Source organism: Chelonia mydas, chromosome 3 (genome assembly GCF_015237465.2).
Source record: "Chelonia mydas isolate rCheMyd1 chromosome 3, rCheMyd1.pri.v2, whole genome shotgun sequence".
In the NCBI taxonomy this organism is placed as follows: Eukaryota; Metazoa; Chordata; order Testudines; family Cheloniidae; genus Chelonia; species Chelonia mydas.
The window spans coordinates 164,246,835-164,264,258 of NC_057851.1; the positions used below are offsets into that span (position 1 = coordinate 164,246,835).

At 38.8% G+C, this 17,424-nt stretch overlaps 1 protein-coding gene across 7 annotated transcripts in view; it reads left to right on the top strand.

The window, feature by feature from the left end:
* BICRAL (BICRA like chromatin remodeling complex associated protein) overlaps nucleotides 1-7,937 on the top strand; it is a 79,157-nt gene extending 71,220 nt beyond the window's left edge. For all 7 annotated transcript variants that reach the window (XM_043543749.1, XM_027820494.3, XM_027820493.3 and 4 more), the window contains one exon: nucleotides 2,997-7,937. In XM_043543749.1, coding sequence (XP_043399684.1) covers nucleotides 2,997-3,796 — 800 coding nt within the window. In that variant the 3' untranslated portion in view covers nucleotides 3,797-7,937. The remainder of the gene's footprint in view (nucleotides 1-2,996) is intronic.
* Nucleotides 7,938-17,424: the final 9,487 nt, after the last annotated feature.

Below are 17,424 nucleotides of genomic sequence, written 5' to 3' on the forward strand. Positions count from 1 at the left end.
CTCTAAAGTGCCACAAGGACTCCTCGTTGTTTTTGGTATTCTTTTAGATATTGTATTCACATAGTTAGGATGCTTGCAAATGCTTTGGTGCCTTATTTTGCAAACCTTACTTAATGGAGTAGGAGGTGTAGGATATGGGTCCTTGTATCGCTATCAGGTAAAACGTATATGATCCTGCCCGCACCTCAGCATGCAGCAATTTGTGGATTTATTATAAAGCTGGTCAAGCAGCAAAGACAATTGGTTTAGATATTTTGTTAATAACTCTTCTAGCGTCTTACTCTGTTATGTAATATTAAATGTAAGAACAGGGAGGGAGAAAAAAACTAAAACTCCTTAGCAGAATTTGGGCAGATTTGGGAGGAAAATTCAGTTTTTTGCAAATATAGATGATCCCTTTCTGTTTGGTCCCTTGGCCTCCTTACACTGTAAACTTGTGAAGCAAGTGGCTATCAATTTAGCATTTAATGGAGACCTGCAAAGGAACAATAACAAAAATTGTTCTTTTTGCTTCTTTATTATCTATAAAGAAGGGCTAAAAGGATTTTTTTTAAAAGGCTTTGTTGCTTATTTTTACCTTAGAAATACAACTGCATCTTTTTTGTTTTTTGCCAGGGGATTAGTAGGACTAAATACCTGGAGTGGGAGCTGTTTTGCCCTTCAGTTGAAAGAGTAGTGGGCTTCTTTTACAAGTTTGAGTTAAAAGGTTTTCAAATAGAAACAGAGTTTTGAACAATGTGGCTAAAAATCCCTTCTCCAATTACTTGCCCAGATTTCAGTCCTCTAGCTTTATTAATTCTACTTATTTCCCAACTGCTTAAAGTGTGCTAGGTGCCTCACAAAAAGAATAAGACTGTTTCCCACCTTAAAGAGTTTATAGTCTAAATAGGCAAAACATATGGAGGATAGGCGAAAGGGACATAACGTACAAGCAAATTGTTGTCCTAATATGGCTAGTTCTCCAGTCTTCCAAGGAATCCTCCACCAGAAGTAGGGAAATCAGGAAATAATATTGTTAATATATAGCATAAAGTGGAAGGCAAAACAAAATCCCTCCCCACAAAACTGTTTTTCTTCCTTTGCAGTAAAAATGTATTTCTTATGCATGATGCTGTGAAATGTAACATTGATTTAATAAGGAAACAAATGGTACAGAAATGGGTGTTCTTATATTTTTAATATTTTAGCACTAGATTTAGATGAGCAGCTCTTGCCTGGGTATAAGGGAGATTCACAAGAAGCTTCCCTCTCTCCTCCTTCCCAGAGTAGCTCGTGTAAGGCCCAATCACACTAGGGCCCCTGTGATCAGGAACTTCTAGTCTCTTCCTCCTCATGAGAAACAAATTGCCCAAAAGGGGGCAGAGAAGAGGTGGGGCCATGGCCCCGACTCCCCTCTGCATTACCCCTTAGAGTGGAGTTGGTGAACTAGGGAAACAATGTGCACCAACCATCACTGGGGGAGCAATCTGCATAATGGGAAAGTCTGGCACAGTCTCTCCTGGTATTCCCCCAGAGGCAGTGTAGCTCCACACCATTTCCTACTCAGGTCTGTGTGTAAAGCAGGCAATCTTATCCCTAACTTACCTGTTAGCATACCTTTAGTAAGTGTAAGGTCTTCAAACAAGTTTATCTTCTTATTCATTGTTCATATGTTGATTTAACTCTCTCCAGAAATGTAAGAAAATTTCACTTTTTAGTATCTTTTGTTCATGTGGAACGTAGTTGGTTTTTATTCAAATGAAAAATGTTTTTTAGTATGCTTTATATCCTGATGCCATATACCCGAGCAGCAAAATGTTGGTTATGTATTCATTATACAGAAAATGAGCTTGTACTCAAACTGCCTATTTTGAGTATAATTCTCAGTAGCCTTTAGAAATGCTTGGAAAAATTTCAGTAAAATATGTGTCAGAATTTTCCGATTTGTTGAAATAGAAGTGTTCTGCTGTATTATGTAGATTTTTGAAAAAAATTCCACCAGAAACCAGACCTGGAAGCCCTGGGCCTGAGGGTCCCAGGTTCATGGCTCTTTGGCAGCCGGGATTTCCAGGATCCCTTGCTCCGGGGCATCCTGCTAGGGCTTCTAGTAGACCTGAGCAGAGAATGGTAATTCCATTTGGCAGACAATTTCAAAATTTTTGGTTTTCATTCTGAACTGGAATGAAACCAAATTTCAAAATCTTGAAATCCTCCATGAAACAGAATTACTGGGTTTTCTGCCCAGCTCTAACAGGATTATATACAGTGCTTAGCAAATAAAAAGCAGAATCCATAGTCATAATAAGATGAGTGCACATTCCTTGTGTGTATTTCCATTACCTGAGAACACACATATCTCAATCCCTGCTGTATTCCCTGGAGTTCTGTTCTTATAACCATCTCTTTTTCATGTTTTACTTTCACTAGAAATAAATAATATGTTCTTAAAAGAATAGTACAGTTACATCTTGGCTACACTGATCACCATTAAACCAGATATTTGTCATAGAAAACAGCACATCCCCCATTTACTCAGAAACTTTCAGCAGGGACAGAAGAGCTTCAGAATCCTGGAACAGCCAATACATGTAAGGCTCAGAACAACGATAGAAAGAGTCAAGGGGGAAGTCTGAGACTATTCCAGACACTCAAACTTCCCATCAGACATAATTTGTCCAGCTTGTATCTGGCTTTATCTGGGAGTACAGTGAACTATACTTAATTTGCCCACTGGTTAATTACATCAAAATCTCAGGTATTAGGCCCTGATCCAGCAAAATATTTAACCATGTGCTTATGATTCCATTAAAGTCATATTCTTATAGTCCAATAAATGGGCAGTAAATACTAGAGGCGTTTTCAAACAAGAGAGGGCAATGTGAGCAAATAACTTCTCTTTGATCATGGGTTTTAATGCTCAATCACGGTCGAATGCTTGTTCTGTTTAGCACTTCTTTACATTTACTGTCTTTGATATTTATTAACTCCAAACTAATATGTTTGTTTTTAATTTTCAGATGGTTATCTGGCTGATTTTTGTTGTTCCTCTAAACAATTTGATGAAACTGCTGATGAAGCACAGTCCAGTGAAAGTGATCATCAGTGTAGTAAAACTTTGACTTCTCACAGTCAGCCTACCAAGATCCAAACCAGAGACCGATCAAAATCCAGCACAGCAGAGTCTACAAATCACGACAAACTTCATTTAGTGCCTAACAACATTATGACACAACAAGAAGGAAAAATTTCTACTAAAAAAACGGAAAGCCTTACTAAAGCTTTAAAGTTTGAGAAGGCTAGCTGTTCTCCTGACAGTCAATACATGGCTGTCTCTGAAGAGAAATTGGCTGATAAAGATCTTGCCAAGACCAATGAAAATTCTTCAAATTCTGAAGACTTGTCAAAAACCTTGTCAAGAGCTAATCATGGTACACATAAAATGTCAAGGAATACAGTTGAATCTCACTCAGAGGTAATATGTAATAACTCCCTCCAAGACAAAACTCAGAGGAGCTTTCCAAAGAATGAGGTTTTACATCCTGACAACATGAAAGGCTTGGGTGAACCCCAGCAGGATTTGCTCCTCAGTAAGAGTTTAGAAACTACATTCAAAAACATTTTGGAACTGAAAAAAACTGGGAGACCGCCACAAAGTGAGGCTACTGGCAGTGGCTCTGTAGAATTAGACTTTCCAAACTTTTCACCAATTGCTTCACAAGAAAACTGTCTGGAAAAATTTATTCCCGATCACAGTGAAGGTGTTGTAGAAACGGACTCTATTTTAGAAGCAGCTGTAAATAGTATCTTAGAGTGTTAATAGTTACAGTACCATGGACAAGTTATGTTTCTCTTAGTAGAAGCAAATGTGAATGACACCACAAGTACAGCCTGACATATGTCCAAGGTTAATCTTTCTAAACTAGATTCTGTTCTGTGTTTGAGAGCAATACTCATTGTGATTACAGTGAGATATCCAGTAAAGTTAATCCTTGTTAGAATGCAGTCTGTTGGGGCCTACACATTTCAAGTATTATAATGATAGTGCTTATGGTAATTGTTTAACACTGCAATTTAATGAGATTGCAGTTCACTAGGCCCTAGGTAATAAGGTAATATACTGACAATCACAGTCATATGAAAAGGCAGATTTATTCAAGAAAACGTTAAGACAAATGGAAGCAACAATTTTCCCCCTTCCATAAATCACTAGATTTTATTTTATTTTTTTCCAGGAAAACCTCGTGGTTAAATACCCATTGTACCGCTATTCAGAAATGATTGTCTGTCTGATTTATTACTAAATCCATCTGCTCTAGGATTTTAAGTTGGAAGGATGTCATCGGTACGTTTATAGGGCTTCATATTTTAAGTGCTTTTCTGTTGTCACTGGGCAGAAAGTAGTACATGAGTGTATCTGTAGTGGGTGAATTTAGTCTGTGGAATGATACTGTATAATGTTAGTCACAACGGTATGATGTGAAATAATATATACTAGACTAAGGAAAGAAGAACAGAAGCTAATAAGTGGCAAAGTGTACAGGAGGAGGTCATGATAGAGCCATGAATTTATATATATAAATACATATATATGTTAACTCTTGAGGAGAAGGTTTTGCATTTTATAATTGGATATAGTCAACCTAAGTCTTTCTGAAGTGGTATAAATGTTTTTTTTTTTTTTTTTTCTAAGACCAAGTGTCAAAAGCACTTTTATTTGAAAACTGTGTTATTAAATTAGTAGTTTATACTTTGAGGGGACATTAGCCTTAATCTGAGAAATTTAAAGGCCAGTGTTGTTGCTTGTTTCTGCTTCTTGCTGTCAGAGAATATTAGTCATCCACAGCAGCAGTCATAACTACCAAAATATGTACAGACCAAAGTTAATCAACTATCCCATTGTTAAAACATATCCAAACTTGTATAATTATTAATTCACATTTTAGAGCCAAAGGAAACCCCTGCGTGGTTTGATTTGGCTGGTGTTCGTGTTGACAAGAATAGAAGCTTGTTATTTTATTTATTTATTTTTAATATGTGACTTTTCCCTTTTATGGTCCATGCTTCTTTTTTAATAGTTTACTTTGGTCATTAGTGCTGTTGTGCACATAAGTGTTCTGCCATTACCGAGATGAATCTAGCATGTATGTCTGCTCAGAAGGGTAGAGCTGTTGTGGTTTCTAAGGCATGCTGTCTATCTCTCTTTCCTTCTGTCTTCCGCCCTGTTGCTCACAAAAATAAACAGCCATGTTTCAAAACTTGCTGATTGCCATTATCATAATCTAGAGATTCATTGTGACAAACTGTGGTTGTCAGTCAGATTGCCAGAACTGCCAGGAAAGAAAACAAAAGGCCAGGTTTTGCTATCATTTGCACAAGTGCAAAAGAGAGCAGAATTTGGCCCTTGGGCTTTTGACAGCACGAAATTATAATGCACCTCATTTTGTTGAGCTGCAGTCCACTATGTGATAACATAAGAAAACCAAATCTAGTCAACCTGAGAAAGATAACAATATTTAACATATAATTAAGGTTCAGTTCCCCTTCAATGTGAATGGAAATATAAATATTTTGTACATTATTAATTGCCATTTTAAAAAATTTGTGCCAATTTTAAATTTGTCAAAATCCAAGATTCCCAAGTGTCATGTAAAACATTTAAAATAATAACATGGTATTGCCAGTTTTAAATTTCTAACTGGGCATCATTACAGTAGACTCTTAGGCAATTAGCTATTTTCTAGTTAATGAGACTGACAGTATAGTCTTTGCCGATTGCCTTTGAAATTTCATAAAGATAATGATGGCTGTGTATCCTGCGGATTATGTATCTTATAATTCATTCAATTTCAGCCAGTATGAGCAGTCTAGAAAGGAAGGCTGTAAGTTATATCAGCAATGTAAATTAGTTTAATTTTCATCTTATGAGAAAAAGGTGCACATTTATGGATCCTGTCGCTCTTGGTACCATCTCAAAAGGCGTATTAGCTTTCAAGCATCTGTACAGCAAATATATAACCTAAATAACAAAATGTTGTGTCCACTATGTAAATTTATTTTTCCTGGGCAGTGAATTATAGATAGTGACAAATAATGATTAAGACATGTTTTTTAACATTGTTGATTAGGTCAGACAAAGGTTTGTCCAAACATCTTATGTCCGGAATCCATTGAGCAAAGGCCAGCAAACTTGCTGTTGGATCATTAGTGTTCTGTTATTCATTCATTTGAATTCTACTTTAGGAATACTTATACTTGGTAATGCAGTAAACAGAATATTCTTATATATGAAATATTGTTTTAATAAAGTGTGAATTGGAATCTGATCCAGTGAAGTACTTTAACACATGCCTGATTTTAAGCACATGCTAAAATGCTTTGCTGGATCAGCGTAATGATTTCCAATGTTCTTGAATACTGCCTAAGGTTAAAATAAATTTTAAACTGGCAATTACAAAAAAAATATTTTAACTTTGAAGAGTTTAGCATAATTTATCTCTTAGACTAGGGAGGCCTTACAGACTGACTTCACTTAAAGAGGATGTGTCACTTATTGTCAATGTGGTATGGACTTTATTTGCTTAAATACCTTCATTTGTATAGTATGTCTCACTTGAAATTGCTTTGTATACATTTTGTAAAAATATTTATAAAATGTTTTGTAAAAAAAGTATAACAAATTGCAGTTTATTTTGTTATGTTGGATAAATACTGTTAAAAGACACAAGTCGGTAAATATATTGTTAATCCATGGATAGGAAATGTTTAGTTGGAGATTACAGATTGAAACAACCATTGCAATACAGCCAAAGATTTGGGAAAAAGTATATCTGTGATTGTCTTGATTTAACCAAGATGAATAAGTACATTTCCAAAAGAAGGGTTGTTTTCAGCTTCAAGTAATACGGTTGCAGAACAGTCTGACTTACTGTACTTTTTATAATGCAACTGTATTATGAAATAATATATTTAATAGACCAGGTTTTTCATGCTGTGCATGTAATTTTTTGAAGATATGCTAATAAGCCACAGGTCATGTGGTAGCATAAAAACATCATTAGTTTTAATCTCTTCTCTCAAAGTGCTCAAGTTGGCTATGCCTTGTTACATTATCACAGAAGTCCTGTCTTAAAGTGATGAGGTGGCTGAAAGAAGGAACAATATGGTATTAAGGACTAAATCGTCTCTCCCGTGCCTGGATGTAGTATACAGGGGAAGGGGTACAGGTAGCCCTTTCTTCTCCTCCAGTGCATCTTCACATGATGGAGGCATAAACTACTTCCTAGGACTAAGGAATGCAGGAGAGGGGAATTGTCTGTACTAGTAGCCTTGGAGGGAAAATACCTTGGTGTAGCATGAGTGATGCCATGTCACCTCACTCTGCCCCTGGATGACTCAACCCTTCCCTCACAGCACACAGAAAACGTGGTTTTCAGTAACATAATACCTCTTTCCACCTGGGTGGTGTGCCTCCTTGCCACTGTGGTTGGGCCTGGCAGAAGATATAATTGAATCCTAAGGCCCTGATCCAGCAAAACGCTTCGGTTTGGAGCCCGAATAAAGTAAACATTCATAGGAGGGCATAAAGACTAGGGCCTGATCCAGGGAGGTAGTGAGTATTTTCAACTCACATGAATTGAGTTGAAATCTATTCTAATTTGTGACAACAAGGCAAAGAATAAAGCCTAGTTACATGATGCTTTTCACCTAGATTCATCCTGTAACAAAATGAAGATGGTTTTATGACTTGCTTATATGTTGTTTGCATCCTTTTATAAAATAGTTTGGCTAAGCATTGTGTTCAGCAATAGAATCACCAAGAAAACTTCCCAGACATCCAACATCTGTGAGGTATAGGTTACTCCACAGCTGTCTTCACTTTAAAATACCCTTTCACTGTGATCAGGATGGAATTGTGCTCTGGTTTTTCTGCAAGGATGAGAAAACTAGTAGACTTTTTTTTAAAAAAAAAAAAATAGATACCTTAGGATTTTCGATCATGGTGTTTGGCATATAGATTCCAGCTTTGGTTTGGATGCAGAATTTCCAAAAACATTATCTTTTTGTATATGTATGAATAAGTTATTTAATTAAAGAAGACATAGGATCACAGCCATGTCTGAATTTCTAAAAAGAAAAGATTGCCAGAATAAACCTGTAGCACAGCAGGTGGTATGTAAGTGAACTTCAAATCCTTCTCTCAAAATCTGCCTTTTGTCTTCCAAAAATGTTTCCTCCTCTTTATAAATTTTGGTGTTTTTCCTTTGGAATGGTTCTCAGTTTTCCTTGCAGTTCTCAAATCAGGCCCTTTGTTAGACAGGGACAGAAAACACAAGGAACAGTTTTACAAGAAGCCATCAGCAAAACCATAGTAACAGGTTCTGTAGAAGATCCCAACTTCAACAACTACGTGCTATAATGTGCAAAAATCAACAGAGTCCAGCCTCTAAATAATATCCTTATATTTTAATTTTCTTTATTATTCTCTGATTTGTGAATCCACTATCATTTTTGTGTCCTTTGGTCCCCAAATTCTTGTGCTAAAAACCATCTAGTCTTTATGCAACAAATCCATGCGCTGGATTGAGACTAGAGGACTGAAATTGCAGCAACAATTGTGCTGGCTGATTGGTTTTAAGGATTGCTGCTGTGGAATGCAAACTACGATTTTCAGTTGGGTCAAAAAAAGGTCTTTTTTTGGCTGGAGAGAAAGTTTTCGTATTAACCTGAGTGATCTGATAGTTTTCCTTTAATAAAAATCTAAAAAAAAACCTATAGAATTTGAAGGACACACTCATTTTTCTGGAGCTAGATTTTTCACAATAAAACTGCATCATATGTCAAGTTTTCTCATTTGTTAAGCATATGTTAAATCTTTCCATTTGGAAAAGAAATCTGCTTATTAGGTTCATATGTGTTGTATAGTTTGATGTAACCCTTTTACTTTTATCCTGACCCTTGTACCCTGGGTGTAGTTTAGGTCAATATCATTACTCTTGCAGATTATTAGCCTGAATTGTGACATTCCTTTAGTGACATTCCACCATTCCTTTTGTAACTCAAATCTTTATGTGGCTAAACAAAGAGAGTGTACCATTTTTGGCAGATCCTTAGCTAGTGTAAATTGTCACATCGCCCATATAAATCCATGGAACTGACATTTTATACCAGATGAGGATCAGTTCCTTTAAATTAAGCAAAGTCTGTAATTTGCCATCAGTGAAATCACATGCATATCACAAATCTTTCTGCTTGTGGGGCATGTTGGTTAGTAGTCAAATCAGCTTGCCTATTTTTTATTTTAGGCTGGAATGTTGACACAGTGTATGACCTTAGGCAAATTACCATGGCCAGATTTTTGAGAGCTCAGCACCAACCTTTTGAAAATCTGTCTCTTTAGTGCCTAATTGGGAGTGTAACCCTTTTGAAAATCTGGCACTTAGGCCTTGAGCCAAACTCCTTGGAAATCAATGAAAAAATGTAAATAAAGAGGAGGACTCTGCTTCTTCAGAGGAATGTGTGAAGTCAAGTCATTAATATTTGTAAATGGCTTTGTCATCCTTGAGTGGAAAATGCTATGTGAAGATGCTAAGATATTACACTGATGAGCATCATGTAAGTACCTACACAGATAGGTGGTAGTATTATTAATTATATGATTTTATTAAAGTTATCGGGCAGTGGCAGAGAGTAAATAGAATGTCATTGATTGATATGTGCAAGTTATTGATTATATATATATAAATATATATATGCCTTTCAAAATCAGGTAATTATTGAAAATTGTCTATATATATCTATATATATCTATATATCTATATATAGTCTTCTTTAAACAGTGACAATTTTCAATAATTACCTGATTTTGAAAGCAAAGCTGAACTTCACCTCAAGTTTGAACTTTGGGCCAAATGATCATCTCAAGATGTAGCACCATATACAAATGGTCATAACTAGTGACTGTATATAATTAATTTTGGTTGACAAATGGTACGGGGAGAAGAGATGCAGTCAGTTAATGCACTAGCCAGTCACCCTGAGTTGAAAGCCTGCATGGAACACAATTGAAACTGAGTGGCAACATTACTGAATGAGAAGGTATGATACTTGATATAGGTGCAAGACTGCAGTAGCAGTGTCTTGTAGCTCAGGAATGAAGTGCATTAGCTGAGCTGTCTCCACAATCTTGTGTCGCATCTTACATTGCCTGACTGCAGGCTCTGTTGATTAGTCCCTCCTAAAAATCTCTATTATAACACCATTACACAAATTACAAGCCTTTTCAAACATAATTGCAAACAGCTCTCAAACTAGTCTCTAAAATTATACTGATAAGTTCGTTCATGCAACTATTTTTGTGGGCAAACACCTCATTGCTCACATGTATCAAACTGGTACTGAACTAAGCTGATTTGCATGTACAGATACCCGTTTTCACACACAAAAATTGCTAGCACTGAAGTCAGGTTTAGAAAATGTGGCCGAATATGTCATTTCTCTGACCTTTTTCATCATGCAACTTGAGGCAGTATCTAAAACTACATCTGTAGCTAGGTCTTGTGAATAGTATTGCAACGTATTGCCCTGGGCCTGCATTAACAAAGTATTTATTAATGTCACAATTTTCTTCTTTAGATCTGGACCACTTTGCTAACAGTTGTACACAACTGGGTTACATCAGTACTAATTCTTGCAAGATACTGAATTTGGATAATTCAGTTTGGTTCTGCTGTGGTTGTTAATTTCAGTTGTTTTACAACTTGCTTAATGGAGTTGTTTTATAACTTGCTTAATGGGTGATCTGTTAAATTTCCAGGTAAGTTGAGATTTTATGTTACTGTTTATTGTGCATGTCTTAGGAAATTTGTGTTTTCAATGGTTGCAACTAAACTGTCTAACTTGTTGCAGTGACAGGCAGAACAAACGAAGTTTGGCTGATCACCCATTGTAGTTCATCGCATGGTCTTAATACGCTCATTATTCAGTGTTCCTGTAGCACCATCTGCTGGTAAATAGCAGACAAAATAAAAACATATGATTAATATCATCAAGAAGGAAACTTACTTTCAGAGTGAAATTCACCAGAGGAGATGGGTTTGGAAGGCCCCTAGAGCAGTGCAATGGACATGGCTCGTCCGTGGGTGGGATGGGAAGGGTGGTTGTCAAGTGGGCACTTAAATGGACTCTGAAACTCCTGTGTACAGGTTAGCTGGGTTTTGTGTTATCCCTACCTGGACAGGTGCTAAGAGGGTCTTTGGGGTGAACTGAAAGGGTCAGGTTTCTGGGAGGAGAATACCAAACAGGGTGGTAATTAGTACCTATTGTGGGGTTGGGGGCTTATGAATTGGACACTGGGACTTGGACTGAGACCCCCTAACTCATCCCTTCTCACAGCACAAAATTTTATATAAAATGTGCTATGAATGAGAATAGATTTGTGGCCATCTCCAGTAATTCTGCATCAGATCTGATGTTGATGGACACATCCTAGAAATGAACAATAATTTTTATTGAACACATTTTTTTCCCTGCCAGTATTACACAAGATTTTAACCTTCTTCCCCTTACCAAATTTTCGGGATATCTGGATCCTGTAGGTGTTGTCTGAACAGTAGATTTGATCATTTAATTTTTATTCCACTTAGCAACTCAGCCTGTGCCTAGACATATATTTGTTCTCTTCCTTGTAGTAAGGCCAGGGTTCAACAAACCCTGGTTTGAGAGAGCTGATTGTAAAAGAAAATATCTAATACCTCAATGTTAGATTTAAAATCATAGAAGCAACTATTAAAAACTGGCTAGACATCAAAAACTTAGGGAATTAGGGAAATGTGTTCAAAGTACTGAATGATATTCTGCAGCAACAGATTCCTGACATGTTAGAGACTGTGCAGTTCCAAATTATGGTCTGTGTGCACAATATATACAAGGGAAAGCATTTATTATTTGTGTTAATTTTTAAAACAAGATTATATTTTCCATACTGATAAGAAATATACCCCTGATAGTGAAAGGCAAACTTTGGACTTGTTATCCCAGACTATTAAACCTAAGTGATTAGTGTAAGCTTTCCAAAAATGCACTTAAGTTTTGTTTTTGCCTGCTCGGGGGAGTGGTAATCTTTTCACAGCAAATGCAGGGTAAAATATATTTGTTTTCCCAGGGAGTTGTGGTACTGTTCTTCCTAAGGTACAATTGTACCACACTGATTTCTAAAAAAGGCAAGACCTTTTGAGTACTTGCTCATGTCGATTCCAAGTAAGTGTGCACAGTCATCGGAAGGCTTTTTCCCTTGGGTCTGCTGTGGAGCTCCCTGGAGTCATGCCTTTGCGGCATCATATATAGGTCCCTGCTGCCTCTTCCGTTCCTTCTTAACACCCATGATGGTCGTTGGAGCTGCTTTCTTCTCTCTTGTCAATGCAAGCAACCCCCTAGTGGATTTTCTCTTTGTACCTGAAACAGTTAACTTAGTGTTAGCGTTTCAAGTAGTTTTATAGTTAGATAAGTTTTCTCTTGGGGTTTTCCCCCAGCACGTTCTTCCTCTTCTCAGGTGGAGGAGCTGAATCTTCTGTCCACCCCAGACACATTCAAGGTGGCCAGGGACCTCATAGTTATGACAGCTCCACAATCCCCAGTACCAACACCAGCAGCACAGAGGAGCGCCCTGCCTTCCAAGGGCAAACCGGCCATGATGCGGCACCAGTCGCCCTGCACTCGACACCACGCTCTGGCACCACCCCGTTTGGCACCACCATGGTCACCGAGATCAGAGTAGTCTTTGGACTCAGAGCAGGAGTCATAGGTCTCGAAGCTGAGCCAGCACTGCTCTCAGCACCTATTAAGGCAGGAGGAGGGACAGCAGTTCCCCATGGTGCCCTGGCCACTGTAATGGCAGGTGTTGGTGCAGTGGTCCTTCTGGATCTCATGGGCATACCACCAAGCCCAGGAGCCTGGCTCCAGATCTCTGTCGGTTGCCTCGGAAAGGCGGGCTCCCCTGACACCCTCTATGGCCTGTGAACCACCGCAAGGCCCCAACATCGGCACCAAGGCCATTAACGAGGGGAACGTTTCTGCTAAGGGAAAAATCTTCGGAGACTGCACGCTGCACGCACACATTTACTTGGAATGGACATAAGCAACACATCTTGAAGAACAACAATTACAAGAAGGTAGGTAACTGTTATTCTTTGGTTTCTCTTTTGGCTTTGGCTTTAGTTTTGCTTTTATTGTAAATCAGTGTCAAGAATTAGTAAGAGGACAATAGTGCTGCATTAAAATGAAAATAATATGAGCTTGGAACACATCTTTTACCTGTCCATATTATAAACTTAATAACTTGATTATAGTCTGCATGGCATGGATCAGTTACATCTGAAACAGTGATCATCATTTATTGTGTGTGTGTGTGTGTGTATATATATATATAGCCTATAAAAATCTCTTCATAGATGTGAGAAATATTTAGGAACACCTTAAATCTTTTGAGTCCCTGCATGACTATCTGGTGGTTGCCCCCAAAAGGAAATAATCCGATAACAGATTTTCCATTTGATAGCACAATTGGTTATTTAGACATTTAAGGCCCAGGTCTTGCAAAACGCTCACTCAGGTCAATGGGGTTCTGGCCATGTGTGGGAGTTCTCTTTTGACAGGTTCCCCCCAGGGTGCTACCTGGAACCACTGAGCTCCCTGACCCACCAGCCTGGGCTCCCTCTCACACTGTATTGCTGTGACAAGCTGCAGAGACCTCCAGCCTGCACTTGCACCAACATACATACAGGTAGGGACATACCCAGCTGCAGTTACATGCAGGCTTTCTGACTAGCCCCTCTATAGGAAGGCTTATAGTTATAGTTAAGGCAACTCCCATCTCCCCAGGCGTCCACCCCTTCTGGAGTATAAATCCCAAATTTTCCCATCTTGCACTGTACAGGGAACTGTACAGCGTAAGCTCATAAAATTTGTCCCCTCCCTCAATGTGGAGAGGAATATGCAACAGCTTTTGCCCCTGAGTTATGATTCCCACACACTTCACTCCAACTCACTGGTTTAGATAAAGCAAAAACAAGTTTATTAACTGCAAAAGATAGATTTTAAGTGATTATAAGTGATAGCAAACAGATCAAAGCAGATTACCTAGCAAAAAAACAAAATTGCAAACTAAGCTTGGTATACTAGATAGATTGGATATGAATAGCAGATTCTCACCCTAAGAGATTATACAAGCAGGTTGCAGATTCTTAAGGGCAAGCTGCACTTGCTTTACAGCTTGGAATCCCCAGGTGTTTCATTCACAGGCTAGAAATCCCTTTAGCCTGGGTCCAGCACTTCTCCCATTTCAGTCTTTGTTCCTCACGTGTTTCCAGGAGTCTCCTTGGGTGCGGAGTGAAGAATCCCAGATGATGTCACTCCCTGCCTTATAAAGCTTTTGCATATGGTGGGAACCCTTTGTTTCAAAGCTTGGTTCCCAGACTAGTCTGTGGAAAAATACTGACATCCCAAGATGGAGTCCAGCATCATGTGGCCTAGTCACATGTCCTTGTAGAGTCATAGCAGCTATCACTCACAGGCTGTCTGTAGCATTCTCAGGAAGGCTCCCCACGTGGGAGATCAGCTTCTCCTAAGGCCTATTGTTTTTTCCTAATGGCCCATTGCCCTGAATAGGCCCTTCCCCACCCACTATCTAGACTGAAAACATCTTGTCTTGTGGGCATTACCCAGGTAACTACATTTGAAATACAGATACATAGTCAATATTTATAACTTCAGATACAAAAATGATACATGCATACAAATAGGATAATCATATTCAGCAAATCATAACTTTTCCAATGACACCTCACATAATTCTCTTGCATAAAATACATTATAATTATGTCATAATCATATCACAATATATCACTGCGAAGAATATGGGGTGCATTTCACATCTCTCATGCAAAGTTACGTGAAGGACTGGAGTTTCTATGAGAATTACAATCCTGAAAAGGAGGCCAGGTTTAGGATGGTCATAATACAGGCCCAAAATGTGTGTTAAAATATGGGTGTGGACCGATATTTCCACTTCCCAGTCCTGGTATCCCAGTGTGTTGCTTTATTCAGAATGCTATTTTGGAGTGTACAGGGAAAAAACAGCAGAACGAATTGCAATCGCTCTACTTTGTTTCTGAAAGCAGCTGAAGAAAAGGAGGGGGATAGTTCTGCTCTTCTCCCCTGCCCATTACACTTCTGTAGTTTTTAATTGACACAGTGACTTCAACCAAGTTCATCTCTAATCTAGTGAATAGCCCAATCAGCTCTGGACGTGTCCATTCAAAAGGGAGCTCAGAAACATCAGCAGTAGACTTCAATTGTCTGCTGCTAATTATCACCCAAATTTAATTTGCATGCCCGTCAAAGGGTCCCATGTCTTTCCATTCAGCTATTTGTTTCAGCATGATGAAACAAATTCAAACCAAACGTGGTCAGGTTTCCAGCCCCAAAATGGAAAGAATCGTATCCTTCTCTCTCTTTCGTTGTATATACGTGGTGAATTGGGGCCTCAGTGGGAAGGTGAATTTGTATCAGTCTGTGAAATGGCTTCGCTTGTTTGGCAAGTCTGTACAGGGTTTGGCCAATTGTAAAAGCGCTTAAATAATGGCAGAGTGTGGAACATGTTGGGCAGGTATCAGAGGAAGTAGTGGAAATATTTAGGTTACACAGACAGAGAAAAATTCCACTATTATGGAAAATATTTTTTCCCATTTCTCTTGCTCTTTCAGGGTGTCCTATGCAAAATCAGGCTCAAACGATGAAATGAGGTGATACTTTCCCTATAAGATCCTCTCTGTTGCAATCATACTAAAAAATAAAAAATTCCTTTTTTTCAGATTGTCTGGCTGTTACTCTGTGCTTCTATGATGGGACCAGCTGTCTGTTAGGCTATAGAACCATAACAGTTGTGTGCTTTTTCCTCTTTAAAATAAATGAAAAGTACCAAATGCAAGAAACAGGCCTGTAATAAAATGTAATGCAGTAAGTATCATATGCAATGATGACTGACCAAGCAGACAGCAAAGACTAATTCAGGAAGAGAAACCCTGCAGAGCTCTTCTCTGTGGGTTAAGAGCATCAACAATAATGTTCTCTGCACAAGAGATTCTTTTCAAGATACAAGGCTAAATTTAGTTCTGGTCTCCAGGGGCACCACTACTAGGCACTTCAGTCTGAGAAATGCCTTCTCACGCCAAGGCTGAATTTAGCTCTTTGGGTAACTCGGGCATAACTGGTGGCAGATGGTGGTCTGAAAACACATTCCTGTCCATCCTGTCCTCGTGACCTGGACAGAGGAAAAAAAAATATGTAAAAATTACATTAAAAACAAAAAACCCCACCAAAAACGGTGTTAAAATGTTACGGTTGCAAAGTCAAGCACTCAAATGTTAGGAATACCAGAATTAAGGTTGCGTGTGCAATTTTAATTTGGCCCTCTTTTGTGTATGCATTATGATACAGTCTTTAATTACATGATCACATATTTTTTTTTTCCACAGGGCCTCTGCCTCGTTCAAGGCACAGGATGAAAGAGGGACACTACTCTGTAGCATCAGGGCATCCAAAGGAATGAGGTGAGGCTACATTACCTAAAAATCCCACAAACTTTAATACAGCATCGCTCCTTTTTGACCTGACCCTCTAGTCTAAATTCTGGTACCAGGGCCCTGAGGATGTTCCAGTTGAAAACAGAAATTGATGGAGGCTGGTATTTTCTTTGATGTAGTCCTCTTTATTTACCAAGGAATATGCAAAGTCTGGTTCTCCAAATGCAGGAGGAACCAAGAACAAAAGGAGCAAATTCTAGTTTAAAGCCTCTAGTCTCTTTTGCCAACAGACCCAAAAGTGCTCTCTCTAGCTTTCCCAGGGTCAGACTGTGCTCCCAGGCTGCTGTCTGTCTTCCTGCCTCTGGGTCTCTCTCTCTTCTGTGTGTTCGGTCTCCCACCTACCCACACAGTGGTAACAGCCCCTCCACCCCCACCCACATGATGCTAGTTTCTGGGCAGACTCTATTAGGCCTTGTTTTAGGTGTGCCCCCTTAACTGCTTCTTACAACTGTTTTATGTGAAGGGTGTGTTCACACCTAATCTCAAAGAGGTTTGTTATCCAAGCAGTCACCACTCAGCACACAGCAGCCTAGAAGAGCAGTACCTGCTTCCCCTTGAGCTGAGGATAGGTGGCTCCACCCATCCACTCCCCCCATCCTCTGAAAAGAACATTTTGTGCCAGTTCTCGCTCCCCAGTTTCCCCGTCAAATCACATCCACCTGCAGCCCATCTAGTGGGAAGGGAAGCCCATTACACTGGCTTCTCCCAGATACACTGCTTGCACTCCCATGATAGGGGCAGTAATTCTGTGCCTATGGCCATATCTACACTACAAAGTTTTGCTGACACAAGTTACGTCAGCATAAAG